The sequence below is a fragment of the Antedon mediterranea genome, chromosome 11 (assembly GCF_964355755.1).
Source record: "Antedon mediterranea chromosome 11, ecAntMedi1.1, whole genome shotgun sequence".
Taxonomy (NCBI): Eukaryota; Metazoa; Echinodermata; class Crinoidea; order Comatulida; family Antedonidae; genus Antedon; species Antedon mediterranea.
In genome coordinates this window covers 9,238,597-9,258,607 of record NC_092680.1, presented here as the reverse complement: position 1 = coordinate 9,258,607, position 20,011 = coordinate 9,238,597, and the positions used below count along the sequence as shown (strand labels likewise).

The 20,011-nt window shown below is 33.7% G+C and overlaps 1 protein-coding gene across 5 annotated transcripts in view; it reads left to right on the top strand.

Annotated features, from left to right (window-relative positions):
- LOC140062970 (probable E3 ubiquitin-protein ligase HERC1) overlaps nt 1-19,889 on the top strand; it is a 64,887-nt gene extending 44,998 nt beyond the window's left edge. For all 5 annotated transcript variants that reach the window (XM_072109375.1, XM_072109374.1, XM_072109372.1 and 2 more), the window contains 28 exons: nt 165-435; nt 754-931; nt 1,098-1,395; nt 1,648-1,859; nt 2,380-2,583; nt 2,866-2,996; nt 3,148-3,350; nt 4,488-4,590; nt 4,861-5,019; nt 5,771-6,043; nt 6,195-6,554; nt 6,811-6,936; nt 7,461-7,599; nt 8,101-8,282; nt 11,106-11,261; nt 11,378-11,500; nt 11,743-11,845; nt 12,082-12,326; nt 12,611-12,698; nt 12,994-13,136; nt 13,284-13,453; nt 13,609-13,851; nt 14,178-14,349; nt 15,356-15,436; nt 15,547-15,699; nt 15,905-16,038; nt 16,183-16,354; nt 16,607-19,889. In XM_072109375.1, the coding sequence (XP_071965476.1) occupies nt 165-435; nt 754-931; nt 1,098-1,395; nt 1,648-1,859; nt 2,380-2,583; nt 2,866-2,996; nt 3,148-3,350; nt 4,488-4,590; nt 4,861-5,019; nt 5,771-6,043; nt 6,195-6,554; nt 6,811-6,936; nt 7,461-7,599; nt 8,101-8,282; nt 11,106-11,261; nt 11,378-11,500; nt 11,743-11,845; nt 12,082-12,326; nt 12,611-12,698; nt 12,994-13,136; nt 13,284-13,453; nt 13,609-13,851; nt 14,178-14,349; nt 15,356-15,436; nt 15,547-15,699; nt 15,905-16,038; nt 16,183-16,354; nt 16,607-16,789 (5,005 nt within the window). In that variant the 3' untranslated portion in view covers nt 16,790-19,889. The remainder of the gene's footprint in view (nt 1-164; nt 436-753; nt 932-1,097; nt 1,396-1,647; nt 1,860-2,379; nt 2,584-2,865; nt 2,997-3,147; nt 3,351-4,487; nt 4,591-4,860; nt 5,020-5,770; nt 6,044-6,194; nt 6,555-6,810; nt 6,937-7,460; nt 7,600-8,100; nt 8,283-11,105; nt 11,262-11,377; nt 11,501-11,742; nt 11,846-12,081; nt 12,327-12,610; nt 12,699-12,993; nt 13,137-13,283; nt 13,454-13,608; nt 13,852-14,177; nt 14,350-15,355; nt 15,437-15,546; nt 15,700-15,904; nt 16,039-16,182; nt 16,355-16,606) is intronic.
- The last annotated feature ends 122 nt before the right edge of the window (nt 19,890-20,011 follow it).

The following is a 20,011-nucleotide window of genomic DNA, read 5'->3' as shown; positions in this document are numbered from 1 at the left end:
CCAACTGTTAATAGGCTTAATCACCATACGTCTTCAGGTGATCGGCTAGGTGAAAGTACAGATGTGCTAGTAGACTAAAATGATATTGGAAAGCATGTGTTGGATCTTGTAAACTAAATATATTTATAATTGTAGACCTCCATTTCGTAAACATTTGTTTTCAGTTGGTCAACAAGTGATCAGACAAAGAATTTAGAGTTGCTAGGCCTAGCTGACATCCGTCTAGTTGTCCGGTTGATGTGCTTAGCTGCAGCTGGTAGAACTGAACTGAATGTCATCTCAAACATGCCAGGAATCCCAGAGAACATTAATGACAGTATACAGGATGGTGTATCAAGATCAGCATCAAGTTTATCTTGCTTAAGCTCTGTGATTGGTCTCTTGTGTTCATGTAACCAGAATGCATCTAAAGTCCTTATTCAGTTGTGTACACAGGTATGTTCTTCTACACCAAATATGTTGGCAACAGACATCACAGGAAATGATTGTCAATTCTCAGTGATTTTGTAATCTTAGTTTTTTTTTTTAAACTTATAAGAAATTTTATTCTGAAATATTTAATAACTGAATAAATATACTTAAAACATAACATTTGATGATAGATACAGTAGAAGCCCTCATTTAAGGGACACCTTTGGGAACCAACAAAGTATAACCCTTAAGTACGATTAGCTATGAAATGTTCACATAATTATCAAAATACACAGAAAAAAATACACAATTGTTGACTATATATTAAATTTTAAACGTTAGGATTTGATGATGGCTGCATGTGGATTAAACACCTCTGCCATCAACACTGGTAGAAATACCTCACGGCAAGCTGCTTCGACATCTGACCAGAAAGCCCTGACATCACCAAGCTTTGCGGTCACTCAAGCTCTTGTGGGCCTCCTTGCTGAAACAAATACCTTACACAGCATATCACAAGGTATATCTTTTGTTTAATATTAACATTATTGTAACCGGTAGGAACCATAAATTAACCTCATTGAAGTCTCCAATCCTAGTCCACATACTGGCACCCTTGTCTTTTAACACTTTCTGTAGCTGAATAATAATTAATTAATAATGTCTAAAAATCTGATTTTAATTAGATAAACCAGAATTGTGCAATAAAGAAAATATGCAATCAAAGCTCGGACCCCTTCATCTAACTAATGCCCTAGCTGCATGCTGCCTCTCAGCTAGGCTAGCAGCCCAGTATAAGCAGTGGGCAGCAGAACAACTTGTTAAGAGCTTAGCTGTACAGTCTAAGAGATTTCATGAGGATGTGAGGATGCTTGTTGACATCCCAGGCAGTCTGCCTACAGCTCATGTCAGCAAGCTTGATGCTCATCAAAATAGAGTCACAAAATGTGTGTGGAATGACAAGAAAGGTCTGCTTGCAACCAGGTAACACAATTTTATATATTATTATACTTTCATTCAGTAACATAGAATCCTATTACAAATACTACTCCTCTCAGGACAGCTACGCACAGGACAGCCCCTCAATTTTCACCAAGCTCTTAAATCTGTAATTCTCCACGGAGTAGTAGTACCAATATTTATGTGAACCAATTTTGTTAATTTTTCTTCACAATGGTTAGTTATTACCAAGGAAGATCCAGTTGACATTTTACCTTGCACTTTCTTTTGTTACAGTGGATATGATGGCACAGTGCGCCTGTGGAAGCTGTCTGGTAAAGCCTCTTATGTGCTACAACAAACCTGTATATTTAGTAAAAGTTCTGATTACAGTCAATACTCACTGGATGATTATGAAGGCCAAGATATTGCTAATTTATGTATCAACTCAAATGGAATGATTGTAGCTGGAACACTAGATAACATGCTGAATATTTGGTTTGTTAGTGGTAAGTAGTGTTCTTTCAGTATATCTGAGCTAGCCCCTGTCGAAAAACTTGATATTTTGGTAAAAAGTTGACTGATTGCCTCTTTGGAATTGACTGGGGGTCTGTACTCTGATCGGTTTAGGCCTAATAATTGCTACGATAAATTTCGAGTAAGGATATCAAACTGTGTACACTTTTTGAATGAATAGAACACATTGCCCGAGCTGATGCTGCATCTAGCATTAATCCCTTTAAATCTGCTCTTGCAAAGGTCACAGTAATCATCCATTATTGTTCAATTTTTCTGAAATATGACCTTACCTAAGATATTGATGAATGTATAAGTATAGCTTATTTTTCAACAATAAAGTAGTCAAGTAAGTAAAGTTAAAAGAACCCAGTGCATCTTTTAAAAATAATTTTTCTAGTCCATTTTCATTAATTGCTTAATTTTCGTTAATTGCTATTTTTGTTTTTAATTCTTGTACTTGTATGTAACTTGTACTTCAAAAGGGAATAAATCTAAAATTTTCAACTTCAGTAAACCGTGGGTACCTTGATGTCCAGTGCAATATAGTGACAGCAGTGACCTGGCCACAGGAGAAAGGCCTTTTGGATGGTAGAGTTGGCATGTGCACTGATACACTGCTGGTAGGCAGACTAGATGGGTCAATTGCTGTCATTGAGGTTATTGATCATTCAACATTTCACAGAACTGAGCTAGAGCAATGCTACAGGGATGATGGTTAGTGTGCTGCAAATTCTTGATAATAATGTTTATTATGTACTAGCATAAGAAGACAAAACAACTTAGAATTCCTTCCAATTTGCCATTGGAAAGCATATATTCTGTCATTAAAGTCAGACCATTTTCTTAATGTATTTATATCAGGTAAGGTTATTTATTGGAGTGCTCCCTGAATAGGGGTTCGCTATAGTGTTAAAACATGTATTTCCCATTGTTTGTTTTGCAGCAAGAAACCAATGTATATTTCTTCTAAAACTAATTTCTGTTGCTATTATGTAGTTGCTGTGTGCTGTTTAGCATGGTATGATGAAGATCAAAGATTTGCAGTCGGTTATAAGGATGGTATGATACATATGTGTAGTAGAGATTCATTTGAATGTGATCCTAGTAGACCTATACAAGCTCACAAGGTAAATCATTGGTTTGATAAATAAAGCTTTAGTTTTTCACTAACTGTGTAAACTATCTTACAAAACAAGCAGTCCAGATTTTGGATTCGTTCAAGGATGTAAGAATTTGAAAGCGATTCTATCTCATTCTAATCATATTTATCTTCTTTAGACTTCAATTACCTGTTTATCATGGGATGTAACGGGCCACCTTTTAGCCAGCAGTGCCATTAATGATGACACTGTTAAGATCTGGCAGGAGGTTAGTGGTGGTTACAATCTGGACTGGAGTCTACAACATTCCTCTAGTGTCACAGCATTTCAGTGGTGCCAACTACCAGCCATGTGTAACAATCCTCATCTTATGTTAGCAATGTAAGTTATTGCGTGTGCCTTACTGCAATACAAGTTCTAATGATTTGCACGTACAACTATGAATGTATCCTAAGTAGGTTATATGCATTATCATGCATATAACCTTATTGATTCTGTCAGAATCTTTATTTATTTATTCTTTCCTTAGCACTCTTTTTGCGGATTTCTGTTTTACAACCTTTCTTTAGTAATTTTATACATATTTTATTCACTTTTCTACTTGAAACTATGTTATACAAGCATGTCAAAACGCACATGTAAGTTAACAAAATGGTGAAAATATGCTAAATTTTAAAATTAGTATAGATCTTCAGAATGCTCGGGAACCACTATTTTGCATTTTCATTTTCTTAAAGTGTATGTATGATTTATTATAAAATTAAGAGAAAAAGGGTTGATTACATCATCATTAATTGCATATTAAATTAAAATTGTTTTATTTCGACAATCAAACAAACTGTGACATTTTTTTGGACCGAAATAACAAACTTAAAATCAATCTATGATTCATTGCGGTATGTAATAAACTACTAAAGTGGTTACTACATAGTAAATACACGGAGGAGTCAGTTGTGTATGGCTCGGTGGTCTGAACTCTCGTCATTCAAGGTACCGAGATTGAGTCTCACCTTGGAAAACAAAACAAAATAAGATTTTTTTTTATCCGTATTGTTTTTTCAATTTTATTTCTTAGTGTATAGATTATACCATGGAGTAATCTAATTATTACTCCATGATTATATGCATGATTTATAATGAAATCTGTATCTGTATAATTTGTATGATTTATTTCTTTTTTATTTTTAAATGCGCATTGAGCACTCTGGAGTGGTTTGTGCGCTATAAAAATCTTATTATTATTATTATTAAATCTAGGAAACTTATGTCTTTATTACTATGCTGGTTTATGACATTATACGCACGGGGATCTTTGACCGGATTGTGATACCACCTATTGTATTTGCATTAGCAAGCTCCTATCTTTCATATATTATAATTAATTAAAGATTCTGACAAAATCAATCAATCAATATATCTTTTAAAAATCAATTATCTTTATTTAAATCAATGCATATAACCTAAAATTTGTCATAGTGATGAATTAAATCTAGTTGATATTATTTTGATATATTATAGTGGAGGTGAAGATGGTTCTCTTTCTGTGTGGATAGTACCAACAGCGGGTAACACATCTAAATTCCTCAACACCATGAAACCAAGACTAAGCCATGAGCAACAGGTCAGTCAAAAACTACTTTAATCAAATAAATCAATGCTCTAACATAACATAAACACATTGTAGTTCTTGCTATTGTTTTGTGTAACTTTAATTTCTTGTATATGTGACCCATTTTAAAAGCTATTTAAACTTTATGGATGCATCCTAAATACATTGTTGAGTACCAAGTAAAACCAACAAATCACACAAAAAGGGCATCATTACTGACTGCTCTGTACTGTCATATCAGTCCATTACTTTATATTTGACCATATTTTGTAAATATTTCAGGCTCTTAATGATTCCTTCTTAACTCCTGAACCATGTGCCAAATGTGTGCTTCAAACACATAGTCATTTGAAGAGGATCAAGTCACTAAGTTTCAGTCTAGATGGTCTTATGGTGACAAGTGGCTGTGCAAAGGGACAAGTCATTATCTGGTCTCTTCAAGTAAGCAATCACAATTACACAGTGTATCCTCAGAAAAACAAATGATATTTAATATTTACATTCTAACCTTTTATAACATTGTAGTTATTTATATTTATATATTCTTCTAAAAAATAAATGTTGTATAGTATTTTTGGGGGTTAAATCCATGTCTCTGTCGCATAAACCAGAACCAGTACTATACTAGCCTTGCTTACTTTTTGTTTAAAGTAGCTTTAATATTTATAGTTTAAAGATGTATTGTCCCCCAAAAACTTGAAAAATGAAGATTAATAAAATCATACTTTGAATAGATTATTTTGTAATTTTAATAAAGTTAATCAATTTCGTAGAAAAAAATTACGTTTTCACTTAAAAAATGACAAAATAAATGGTTAAATTCAACCAAAAACTCATTGGCTGGCAGCCAATTTGACTATTTTTTACTTAAAATTTTTGGTGAAAGTGGATAATTATTAGGTGACATTATAATGGATATTTACCCAAAAATTGTTTTAAGAATTATTTTGTCAGGGAGACAATACATCTTCAAGTTGTGTATCATGTTTGTTACTTTTATTTAATTTATCCAGGGCCCCAATGGGGAGACTAGTCTTTTTTAATGATTGGGTTGCGCTGGTAAAATATTGTGAATAAATAAATCATGAGACTTTGTAATATGGTATTATACAGTGTAGTGTTCCTGGTAAAGGTAAAATATTACCTATTGTGTAAAATAATTAAATTGATCTTTGTTTAAATGTTTCAACAGACTGGAGCTGTACTGCAGTCATACTGTGGGCCAGGTGCAGTCCAGAGCATCAACTGGTGTGGAGCTTCAGGTATTGCAGCTTCCTTTGCACATTCCAAAGATGTCATCCTGATCAACTACAACCAAGAATCTTACACAAAGCATCATGTATATGCTGCGTCTTGTATGGCACTCCTGAAGCAAGGTATTGTGGGATTGCATCAAGCTCCGTGTCTGGCAGCGCTGATTAAAATGCTGCCAAGGATATTACAAGAACAATATAATTATGAGAAGGTATATTAAACTATATCTTGGTTGTGGATATATTTTTCAATATAAACATTTTTTGTATTTTTTGGTTTTTAAACATTAGGTTGTGCAATATTGCACAGTTGACTGATATATAATTATCTTCTTAATTAATTAATTATCTTAATCTTCTCAGATGTACGTTGTTTGTGGCGAGCAGTTAGTTCATAGTCGTTTTCTGCAGTATCTTTGTACATTAGCAGTAGCTTTAAACCTAGATACTGTCTTGTATCATGTACCAACACCACCTCATCACAAACCGTCTATCACAACATCAACCACCAATTCAGAATGGAGCTGGCTGGCTTCATACTGCACCGTAATCAGGTCCATGGAAGCATTGATGAAGCGTAGTAAGTTCCCAAATGAATTTGCAGCTCCATCAGATGACGAGGGCAGTAGATTGGGTTCAGATGGTAACATAGCAACTGATAATTCAGCTTGGTCGTTAGATATGGATGAACAAATTATGATGTGGGCTACACAACAACCTGAGGTAAAATGCTCTTTATTTTGACACTGATATATTGATTAGCATGTATGATGATAACAATCAACTTTATTTCCGAAAAAATTTACATAAATGATGTATATTTACAAAATAAAGAAAAATAATAACATTTTCAACCTCTCATTGTGAATAGCAGCCTAAATCTACATTTATGTATTGTGAATGAAGCCACTAAAGGTGCTCTCTCATGAGTCTACAACAAGGGCTGTGTGTGTTAAAGTCCAAGCGATTTTTTTTTCAGGATTGGCAGCTTGGCGGTAAATGTGATGCATACCTATGGGGCAGTGGTCGTCATGGGCAACTAGCTGAATCTGGTCGTAGTGCCTTTCTACCATCGCTCACTCCATCATTTAGTCATTCTCAGCAGGTAACTATATATTTATTTTTCATTACCTTTTATGAGCCGTATGTCGTATTAAATTCATATACTGTATATTATTTATTTATTTTATTTATTTAATCGGTATAAATATAAATATATATATATTCATATATTCTTTCATTCGAGTGAGTGTGGCCGAGCGGTTAAGAATCGTAATCCATAGCCATAACATCGGCAAGGGTTCGAGGCTCACTCGCTCCATGGTTCTGGTGGTAGAACAAGTCTTCTCGGATAAGGACTATAAACCGTAGGTCCAGTGTACATCTGGCTCATGTGCACTTTAAAGAACCTAGTACATTTTTAAACTCGTTATTAATTAGTATGTATTTTATCCAATCACAATTGGTTGCAATTAAATTACTATAGCTAAACATCTTTATTCTATATAGCTCTTATTATTATCAAAACTATTTTTTACAATGTTGTTCATTTATTCGTTGTTTATTTAATTTTCTAATTTTTGAGAAACAAAATTTAGAAATCTACACAATCTATGTTTTCGTATACAGATTGTCTGTGGTCAAAACTGTACATTTGTAATTCACCCAAATGGAACAGTGTCGGCATGTGGAGAGGGAAGTTACGGTAGACTTGGCCAAGGAAACTCAGATGACCTGCATACTATTACCGTCATTTCTGCCATTCAAGGTAATAATAATAATATCCTGGATTTATATAGCGCCTAATGTTGTGAAACCTCTAAGCGCTGAACATGTTTTGGATCAAACACGTATGGAAACATACTCACATAATGCAGCTAGTAATCAGCACAAAGTTGTGTCTTGATCTAACCAGGTTCCCATTTATACACCTGGGTGGAGAGAGGCAAACGTAAGTAAAATATCTTGTCTAAGGATACAAGTAATGCGGCGAGAGTTGGATTCAAACCTCGATTTCACGATCAGTAGTCGAACGTCCAACACACTGCACCACACGCCCTTAGGTAAACGCTAAGTTCTCACTAATGCTAAGGTATCAAACACATGGTAGAATAAATGTATGATAACTACTTGTATACTCTGTTGGGCCTAGTTCATTGTAACATATCTTGTACTCATTACAACATTATGGAACACTATAAAACAAGACTAGGAGTCTTTTCTGTTGTATCTTGTCGGTCTATGCAGATTGATTTATTTTTTTTTTTAGGATTTGTTGTGACTCACCTTGTCACCTCTTGCGGTTCTGACGGACATTCCATGGCACTAACTGAAAGTGGAGAAGTGTTTAGTTGGGGTGACGGCGACTATGGCAAGCTAGGTCATGGTAATAGCGACCGTCAACGACGGCCAAGACAGATTGAATCGTTACAAGGCGAGGAAGTAGTACAGGTATTAAGTGAATTAGTTTTATTATAAGTAAGTTTGTAGCATACCGTAAATCTTCTAATAGTAACCCACACTCTAATAGTAACCCCCCTTCTAATAGTAACCCACACTCTAATAGTAACCCCCCTTCTAATTGTTACTCACCTTATAAGTCAATCTATAATAATAACCCACTACTGTAATAGTAACCCATGGGGGTTACTATTCGAGTCACAAAAACTATTGACAAAATGACACTAAAATCAACGCTGTATTCCTTAAATTAGGCATTTTTCACAATGAGATTGTGTCCATGATCCTTATTTGTATGAACTCCAGCTTAGTATGCCTCGATTATTGTTCCAGTTTAAGTTTAAAAAAAGGATATTTTAATACAACCCTTGACAGTTCATCAATCAATATTTTTTCGATTTATTTTCCGCCACAAGTAGCGACCAGGGCCCACGAGACCATGCTCTTTTCCTCATTACTTCAACTTTTATATAGAAATTTGTTTATTTTATATTTTCCTTTCATTATGAGAACTGGTCGTTTATGATGCAGCCATATTTTGAAAATAAGGAGATAATACATGTTGATCTCGGGAGTGGTTGAGGATTGAGTGTTTTTGAGTTTAACAAAATTTGTTTATTCGTACTGTTATTTTGCTATAAGTTTCTGACCGGAAAAGTTGGGGTGGGTTACTATTTTTAGATGCCTAATTTAAGATTAGTAGTAGTAACCCACTACTTTAATAGTAACGCCCCTTCTAATAGTAACCCACCATAAAAAACAATCAAAGAATAATAACCCAGCGTTATAATTAGAAGATTTACGGTACTGACTTATATGGCCCACTAGGGTGCCTGGACTGTTCCATTTTTCTTATGAGGGGTGTTTTATTGCGAATAATATTTGTAGTGTGTATACAGGTAGGTATCTCACTCATAGGGCGCGTTTATACAACACGCTATTAATATAAACGCATATTCAACACGCCTACGAGAAAAAATGTACCATAGTTTTATCCCAATTCTAAAACAATTTTTTTTTTTATTCCAAAAGCAGATTATAAAAAAATCAATAACTGAATAAACTAAATTTTAAACAAAATCATCCTTTATTAAAATCTGTAATAAACTCATATTAATTCATAATGCATGCAAGTATATATACAACTTAGGATTATGAACTACAGTATAACACGGTATTACGATTTAATGTATAACTGCAAGGTTTTTGTAGGGTTGACCTCGGCTCGAGCAACACGCTAAAAACTAAAGACGTCTTCAAATTTAGGGTGTTGTATAAACACAGCTTTAGACTACTACCGCCACTGTTGGTTTGTGTAATTTAATTTACCAGACACATTATATTGAATTATGTATATTGTAGATATTAAAATTCGTCACATTAAAAGCAAATTTTATTGTATAACTGTATCTATATATAAATTATGGTTAATTCTGACATAGGCGAGCACAATGCAAAAACTTCGGTACAAATCTCCGCCTTGGATACCTACCTTATCTATCTGAGATGTACTTCGAAACGTAGATTTGATAACATTAGTGTTCACGGCGACGCTATTGTTCCATATTTCTATCTTAGGAAGATATTATAAAGAGTTTTTTAACACAATTTATGATTTCAACATTAGATTTTCATCTCAATTTCAATTCTTCCCGGTCAAAGTAATTTCCGGGTTTAAGATAAGTTCACCTTGCAACAACCTGGTTTCAAATATTTTCTCTCTTTTATACACAAGGGAGCAGTTAAAATAATAGATTTGACCCTAAAGGTGACTGGAAACAGGCACTTTCCATCATCAATCAATACAGTGTCCCTTTGGAAGACGAAAAAAAAATCAGATATAGGCCATTAATCATAGCCATTTCAGTTTTTTGTTTATTTTAAAACATACCGCGGCGCGTGTGTGAAGGTACAGTAGTTAAATAATAGGAATTATACTGCAAATTAATAAAGATCAAATTAAATATACGCCATAAAGAATCAGAATATATTGTGGGGAATAGTATTATAAAATTACATAGGGAGATTTGATGATAAGACATTTTTCGAGTGAAATCCCGATAGCTGAGTTTTATTGAGTAAGCTTGCAGGAATAACTGTAGGCTATCTTCCTGTGTCCCGTTAGGACCGAGATGTCTGCCCATGTTGCAAGCCGTACCATAATGTCTTCTTTCTTGGGCCCACTCTGTCACGGCAGTTAGTTTCAAAAGATGATTAAATTAAATAATGTATTAATAATTATTAGGATGGTATTCATTTGAATAAACGCCTCTCTAATAAAACATCACTTTGAATAATAACCCCCCCCCCCCCAACCTAACTATCTAATAAACGTCCATCCACATATTTATAACAACACAATTATACAGTACTATTTGTAGTAGAATTCACCGCACTGTTATCTACTATTTACCAAGCATTTGTTATTCTTTTTTTTTAGCACTTTTCATATCTATTAGAGGATTTCATTTGATTATAAATGTTACCATATTATTAAAACTACAAAATTTAACATATATCCCTCGAATAAGCACCTCCCTCAAATGACCTCCGCCTCCCCAAAGGGCCCTACCAAACAATAAAAACTGTACTTTAAAATGTTATTAATCATCTAAAACACTGTGAAACAAAGTAGTTTAGTTTTACGAATGTCAAGCATTTTCAATAATGGTAACCCGACAGAAAACGTATAAGGAGAACATTATCATTCCGAAAACCATCGTCTACACTTCCTAGAGGGGGAGCGAGCGAAGCGAGCTCACCCTCTAGTATTTATATAATAAAAACAATTCCAAATATTTATCATTTTGTTAGATGGCGTGTGGATTTAAACACTCTACTGTAGTAACAGCTGATGGTAAACTATTTACATTTGGAAATGGGGATTATGGAAGGTTAGGACATGGTAATACATCGAACAAGAAATTCCCAGAAAGAGTAACGGCACTTGAACAGTATGCCATAGGACAGGTAAGAATGTTTTGAATATTCCTGCTTTATGCATAATTATCAAAATCTAATCGTAATTGAAGCACATGAACATTATTCTCTTATGTTTTTTAATCAACAAATGTCATGATTGTTAGGTGTCTTGCGGTCTAAACCACACAATATGTATATCAGCAGACGGGAACACTGTGTGGGCTTTTGGAGATGGTGACTATGGCAAGCTAGGACTTGGTAACTGTACCGCCAAGTCAACTCCACAGGTACACTACAATATTAAGTATTATTGTTAATTGTTTACTGTCATAAGAACACTGTAAATTTTATATGTAAAGAAATTATTGTAATTATTATGTATTAAGATTTATATGGGTTGTTTGTGATACCAGTTGTAAGGGTAGATAATTGCCATTTTCAATACATTGCCTTTTGATTAATATTATGAATTTTGAATTGATTAAATCATGCAGCCAATGAAAATGATGAATATTTCTTCTTTTTCAAGAAAATTGAAAGTTTCAATAATGAAGGAATAAAGAAGGTTTGTTGTGGAACACAGTTTTCAATGGTGCTTACTAAAGATGGAAGAGTTCTTACATTTGGACAAGGTTGGTTATTAGCAACTCCATATTGTTTACTCTTTAACTAATTGTAATTATTTAGCAAGCTTTTCTATTAGATATTCATAAACACTGTTTATTGTTGTGACAGCCTCATCAACTTTGAAACAAATTAAAACACTGTCAAAGATTTGTTTAGTTATAATGCTAATTTAATTTAATATTTTTCGCAATTTATACTACTACTTTTATGTTTCATTTATCATTTAAATTATTTTATTTAGATCGTCTACTAGGTCTCCCTGACAGTAGAGCACGTCTTACTAACCGACCCCAGGCTGTGTCAGCTTTGGCTGGGTACTTTATAGAGGACATTGCTGTGGGTTCTGAACACTCTTTAGCCCTGACTAGTACTGGTGATGTGTGGGCTTGGGGATCTAACTCAGAGGGCCAGTTAGGCCTAGGACACACTAATACAGTCCGAGAACCAGTATTGGTAACTGTTTTACAGGGTAAAAATATCAAACAGGTAATATTGTTGTTTTGAGTTTGATATTATGTATATACATTTCTATTTGTTAAGCTCTGTCTACACTCTCCAACTAGTGTGATGTGCCCTAATGTGGTATGACATCATCGTGACCATCATTAAGGTCACCTAGTATGTGCTCTGTAATTGAGAGGTGACAAGCTTGAATCAATCAATCAACCAATCCAATAATCAAAAATAGTTCATTATTAATTTTAATATTAAAATATATTTTACTGTGGAATTTAAATTATTATTTTTACAAATTGTTTGTATTATTACAGATTTCAGCAGGGCGTAACCATTCTGCTGCTTGGACATCTCCTGCTGTACCACAACGTACACCAGGTAGTGGTACACAACTACAGCTAGGTACTCACTTCTTTACCATACATTATCCTCTTCTTTTCCAATAATGATATTATTATTATTATTGTTGTTTGATATGTTTTGAGGAGCCTTGATCAGCAGAATAAAACTGGTGGGCTTTTTTATTAAAATTTCTTTTTAAAGAAGCACATTTTCATTTCATTTTCTTCCTAAAGAGGTCTAACCAATAATCAAAAGCTTTATAAGACACTTAATTATACCATAATCATAAATTTATAGTCATAAATTTCAGTTTGTCTAGAATATATATTAATATGTATATTCTTATTCTTCTTAGGTTACCCTGATAGTATACCAGCTCGGTTTAATACATTGCGTGATTGCTCACCGTTGTCTGTCAGAGCTAGGCTAAGAATTTTACATCACTTCTCAGATCTTATGTATACATCTTGGAGGCTTCTACATCTCAACCCACAACAGGTGATGCCATTGTTTTGTTTTATTATTAACACCCTATTCAGATGAGTCAGAGTCAATGAAGTATTAGTTGTTGTTACTTAATTTACTTAACTTTCATTGTGTTGTTTATTATTATGTAATCAGTATTACAACTTTATTCTTTTATAGGTCAAATTGAAGACGTATAATATTGGTACAAATGGCCTACTAGATGGTCATTTACGCCCCTTGCTTGCCCCAAGGGTGTATACCTTGCCAATGGTAAGATCCATTGGTAGGACTATGGTGCAAGGAAAGAACTATGGACCCCAGATAACAGTAAAGAGACTAGCCACACGGTAAGTGCAAACACCATGTATCTATTTTAAAAGTATTGTGTAGTTCTTTATTTAATATTGCATTACTCATTAAAAAAAAATCTTGAAATTTAATAACCAGTAATTATATTTACTGATTTATATAGTAATTTAGTATTTCTATTTTTTTTTTTAAGTGGTCGTAAGTCTAAGCCAATCTTCACTCAGATAGCCAAACAGGTTGTCAAATTACGCCCAGCTGATCTCCGACTACCATCAAGAGCGTGGAAGGTCAAATTAATAGGGGAAGGGGCTGATGATGCTGGGGGTGTATTTGATGATACCATTACTGAAATGTGTCAGGAGCTTGAGACTGGGATTGTACCTATTTTAATACCAACACCGAATTCCTCGTCAGATGCTGGACAGAATCGTGATAGGTAAATATTTTTTAGTTAAAAACCATAGTAAGCATGATCTTCATAGTTTACATGGTGGCTACTGTGTATTAGGACACAAAGGAAATAATTTAGAATATACAAAGAAAAATGACTATTGTCTGCTGAAAATCTATGTGTGAACTCAATCCTTCCAAATGGCTTTGAGCTATGTTTATTTAATGCAATAAAACAAACACAAGTTTTTGTTGAGTCATTTCAGTTCCTTTACATGTACAGACGCTTATTCCCAGAATATTGACACCCCTCAAAAAAATTGAAAAAGTCTTGATGTTGTATTGCACCTTACCTTATATTTATCTTTACAGATTCCTTTTAAATCCTCTTCCTTGGTGTAAAGATTACCTTGAGTTATTTAAATTCCTGGGAATTTTACTTGGAGTTGCCATCAGAACTAAAAAACCACTTGATCTCCACCTTGCACCCATCGTTTGGAAGCAGCTCGTTGGTATGCCTCTGGTACCTCAGGATCTTGAAGAGGTAATTATTAAGACAATTTATAATTCATATCTTGTTTGAATTTGTTCACTCTTTATTGAGTTATGACTTGGCCACCATTACTGTGTTGTGAGAGCGTGTGTTGGGTTCATACATACATATTTCACTAATATTCTTCTATGTACATGTAAGTTTCTTGTTAAGTCAACGTAGTATACGGTAATAGTAACAGTACGTCCTGCTCGCTCGGCGGTCCGGTGTAGAGAGAGCGAGACAAAGAAAAAAGTTTTTTAAGAATGCTTTACGTAACACCTGCTAATTGATATGCAAATAGTACAATTGCCTCTACATAAGCTCCCCTCTAGATCACAAATGAAATGTAGCAATCGATGAATTAAAAATGTTTCTATCATATAATAAATTTGTAGCACAATACAACATCAAATGTCCTTCAACCTCAATCATAATCTGCAAACTTACGTGGCCAGTGTACATGTCGTACGCTATGCGTTTGTCGTGGCAGAGGTGCGACTGGAATAGCTCTTGCGGTTGGGGGAAGCCCCGCTTCTGGTTGTATGGACGATTCTGGAAAAGTGTCAATAGCTTTACCATTACTTACATAGGCAACTTTTAGGCTGTCCAAACTGACAGTTTCTTGTTTACCTGCGATACTTAAAACAAAGTATTTGTCAGCTAAAACTTTAAGTGACCCATTGTAAGGAGACTGAAGAGGTTTCAGAGAGTCGCGGTTAAGTCATGAATGTGGGAGACGGGGTACATATCTGGAACAGTCACATTGTAGTCCCCACATGGCCTCCCATCACCTGATGTTCCTTTAGGCACCATGTGTAGCAGCGACGACCAGTTACTATCTGAGGGCCGTATTCTATAGTAACATTCAGCCTGTGCAATTTTCAGTTTCTCAGAAGACAGTCAGTTAGGTCTGACAAAAACTGACAAACCATTTGTATTTATTTTATGTGTAACGTTATGTTTCATGCTTCCATTTCCAAAATATGGTTTGGTAATCGATCGATTTTTTTTCCAGGTTGATGTATTCTTTATGCAAGCACTGAAGAACATTAAAGATATTGACAAAAGTGGCATATCTGAGGAGAACTTCCATGAGGTAAGAATATTCAGTTAATATTCAATTCAAATTAATTTACAAGTTGATTAATTTTGTAATTTCTATCAGATGGCTTCTACTGTAAGAATAAATTCTCTGTATTTTCTTAGGTTATCCCTTTATATTGGTTTGAATGCCAAAGTTCGGATGGGCGGTTTGTTCCAGTCATAAGTGGAGGGCGTGGCATACCCCTAACATATGCAAACAGGAAAGAATATGTAGAGAGAGCACTAGCATACAGGCTTCATGAAGTTGATCGACAGGTAAACAACAAGAGTTCTTTACTTGTTTTGGTATTGTCTTTATTTCTTAACCACATGATGAATAGTCACTTTATACAATCAGTTATGTCAGAACACCAACAAATTCACTCACTAGATGATGCCTATCATTGGACTATATACCACCAAGAAACGAGTCTTTAAGAGAGACTTGTAGTTTAAAATGTTATATGCTTTTTTAATGTAGATAAATGCAGTACGTGAAGGAATGTCATATATTATACCAGTTCCATTGTTATCTCTGCTGACACCAGTACAACTTGACTCAATGGTATGTGGCATGCCAGATATTGCCATTCCTATGCTGAAAAGAGTGGTCAGGTAAAGTCAAATTTATTTATTATAAAACACAGGTTCCTAACAGTTAATATGATGGCCATTACAGAAGAGCTATAAAAGCACTATTTTTGTATACCTAAATATTCTACTTTTCATTAATATTCCTTCATTTTACATAAAACAAAGGTATCGTGAATTAGATGAGAATCATCACCTCATCAAATGGTTGTGGAAAACATTAGAAGAATTTAGCAATGAAGAGCGTATTCTGTTCATGAGATTTGTATCTGGAAGGTCAAGACTACCAAGTAATATAGCAGATATATCACAGAGATTTCAAATCATGCGTGTCGATAGGGTAAGAATCTGGTGGATAACATTCACACATTGATCAGTATACAAATAAAGAATGTTTATGAGTTGAATGGTGAGAATATTTTTAAAAGGCAGCGCTCCACCTTCTCAAAATGTTTCCGAAAGGTCGAACAAGCATGTAGATCCATTCATTTTGTCCGTTTAGTAGAACTATTTCCAAATAGTGTAATTAACCAGTCAAATGACAAGCATACACTTAGGTGTTAATTTAAATTTTCTTTGTGTTTTTCTTCAGGGTGCTGATGGTCTGCCAACAGCACAAACATGCTTCTTCCAACTACGTATTCCACCATATTCAAGCCAAGCCATGATGGCAGAAAAGATGCGTTACGCCATCAATAACTGCAGATCAATTGACATGGACAATTATATGTTGTCAAGAAACACAGACTCGGGCCATTTGTCTGAAGATGACTAGAGAGGTGATATCTCTGCTGACATAGATTTTGGCAAGGTTACTGTATGCCACTAATTGCTTACATCAGGGGAGGGAGGTAAGTGAATCAGGTTTTCTCTACTGTGGTGTAATTTACATTTACAGTTATGTCTGAAAACCATTTGACGGTTTGTGTGCTGTATCTGAACATAGTCCATGTGTCTGCTGCTAACATGGTCAAATAAAAAGGGACAGTATTTAGACTATAGACCTAAATGAAAATTACTCACAAAGTAGACATGGACAATTAACTGATTTCAAAGAAAAAAATGAAGAAAAATATTGACTTAGTGAACAATGGGATAGCACAGAAGTTGTGGCATCAATCATTGCATATGAATTGGCAACTAACTCGGACGAGGATGTGTCTGAAAAGATGTGTCATCACCAGTATGCTCTGTCATGCATGCCTCAGGAGTTTATTAGAAAGAGAGAATGTGTTGGCATAACACAAATTAATTACCAATTTGATGAAACCAAACCAAAGCTATGATGTGTGTAACTATGGGCATAGTTTTGCTCATACATTATTCATGGGACCAGATTTCTTCCACACATCTATGTCTGTGCACAACTGTGTCATCACCGTCTATGTAAACTGTAGCCTTCGTCTTCCCCTTCCTTTGCATCAATGATATGTACTATCATCTTTCCCTTTAGAACATGTGTAATGGTGCGATTTACTTTGAGAAAAAATATGATAAATATTGGCTGACATATATTTATTTTATATTTATGTAATATGAAATTTTTTTAGATCAAACTAAACTATACTACTACTACTATTTAATAAATATAGTAAATGCGTGTTTCAATTATTTTAAGTATATTTCAGACGTTAGGTTGTATGTTAACTAGAAATAATTGATCAAAAGTGTTGATTAAGTATTGTTACATAAAGGGTACTGTGGTGTTACTATGCCTGTTTCTGATTTAATAATTGTATTGCTGTCTGTAGGAGAAATGGTATGAGTAAATGTAGAATTGTCATGCTGTCTAGGCATTTTATTCCATTCATTGTCATTGCATGTTATTCTATGTCCAGTTTAAGAGCTGGCTGAGGCTAGACTAGTAGCTTGCCTGGAAATGAGAACAGCAGTATGTATGTATAAAAAGGGTGTGGCAACTAAAATGTTTAGTGAGAAATGCAAGTGCTAACAAATATATACATATATATTTCTACCGATTGGCTAGCCCTAGCTTTGTATTACTGTAAGTATCTGTGTATCCCAAAATAAGTAAAGTAAGCTATTGTATGGCTTGTGTCTGCTACCAGATATACTTGTCTGCTACCAGATATACTTGTCTGCTACCAGATATACTTGTCTGCTATCAGATATACTTGTCTGCTATCAGATATACTTGTCTGCTATCAGATATACTTGTATGCTATAAATGTGATCAACAAAACATACATCACCTTTGAATATGTTAAAACTGCCAAAAAAGTATTTTTATATTGTGAAATAAAAAAAAGGTATAATTGTCTGTTGGCTTTTTAGTGCATTTTGCAATGAAATGTTAATTCTGATGTAAAATAGCTTATATCTTTATTGTTAATATTTAGTTAATTTATACTGGCAATTGACCCAAAAGAAACTAGAAGAAACATTAATCTCTTCCAAAACTTACTTTACTACAAGCTTCCCACTCTACAATATGCATGATATTATATGAAAGTTACTATATTTTATTTAAGTAAAGTTTTAAGGTGGGACTGTAGTATTTTTTAAGGTACAGTATTACTGTTAATAGAAGTGTTCCTTTGATAGGGGTATTGCCTAAGTAAAGGTTGGCGGTAGTGGCCAAAAGGTTCAGTTCCACTGTATTTCCCTCCCTGTTCATTTCACAGGAAACTGTCCCCATTAATAGTGATGTTCGATGAAATAACCCAATTTGTTCTACTGTATTTTTATACCGAATGAATATGAAACATTCTTAATTGCCATTAATAGTACCATTATACATTTTGAAATTTTAAACTTGTTTATTTTGATTCTGTTTTTTTTTTAAAGAAATAAAGTTGGTTTTCCTTAGTTTTAAGAGTCTTATACAGAAAAAAATATTTTATTTAGAGGAAAATGTTGATGAAGAACATATAGTAGTTGTATAAAAACCAATATTTAATTATTATTGTAATAATAAAACTTTAGAAACAAAACTAATTTTACTTTTCCAAAAATATATACTGTATAAATAAAATGTTTCATTTAAATAACAATTTATTTAATATTGATATTTTTTAATGATTTTATTAAATTGACAATAAGGATGTTTATATTTGAGCCTTTGATGTGCAATTATTCTTTAATATCAAGTGAAGAATGCATTTTATTAAAGGTGCAATTTATTAATGTAAATTATAACAAATGTTTTTTATTATTAATGAATACAAAACAATGATTGTTTAGTTGTTAACATACCATCCCTACAAAATGGAGACAATTATTTCTGCTTTATACCCTGCTTCCATTCATTATATTGTTCTCTTGTTATTATTTAATGTCAATTATTTTTGTATTGGTGCAATTAGTGATATTTATTATTATATCAATGAGCATATTATTCAAATAAACAGTTTTTGTGCAAACAATTCATGTGTTATCTAATAGAGTAAAAACTGTAATAGTTGTCAATCAATACCAAGGATGTTGATCGCGTGTCTGTTGTTAGCAGGATTATTCAAAAAGTTATTTCAGGATCTCTACCAAATAGGTGGTTAAGGACCACTCCATTAGATTTGAAATGCAATCCGGAACAGGGTCTCGCAATCTAGTACTGAGCAGTCAAGTAAACTGAAATTGCATTTTCTCAAGAATTACTACAAGAGGCAAGAGTTATAATTTTTGATTTGTAATTTTTAAACATAATTTGATTTAATGTAAACCCCATTTAAACAAGAAATATTCTTACAAAAAACGTTGCTCGCTTGTTGATGTAACAGTTTTAAAGATATATTGTCCCCCTGAAAAATATTTTTTATTTCAAATTTGTTTTTGAATGTCATTTTATTGTCACATAATAGAATAAAATAGACAATGGTTTTTGGGTTATAATTAAATGTTTCTTTTCTGTTTTTATACGTGAATACAATTTATTTTTTGGTACAGAAGTGAATAACTTTAGTATTTGAAGTAAAATACAACAAGAATTCATACTTTGATATGTCATAATTGTGCAATTGAAATTGAAAAATAAAAAATA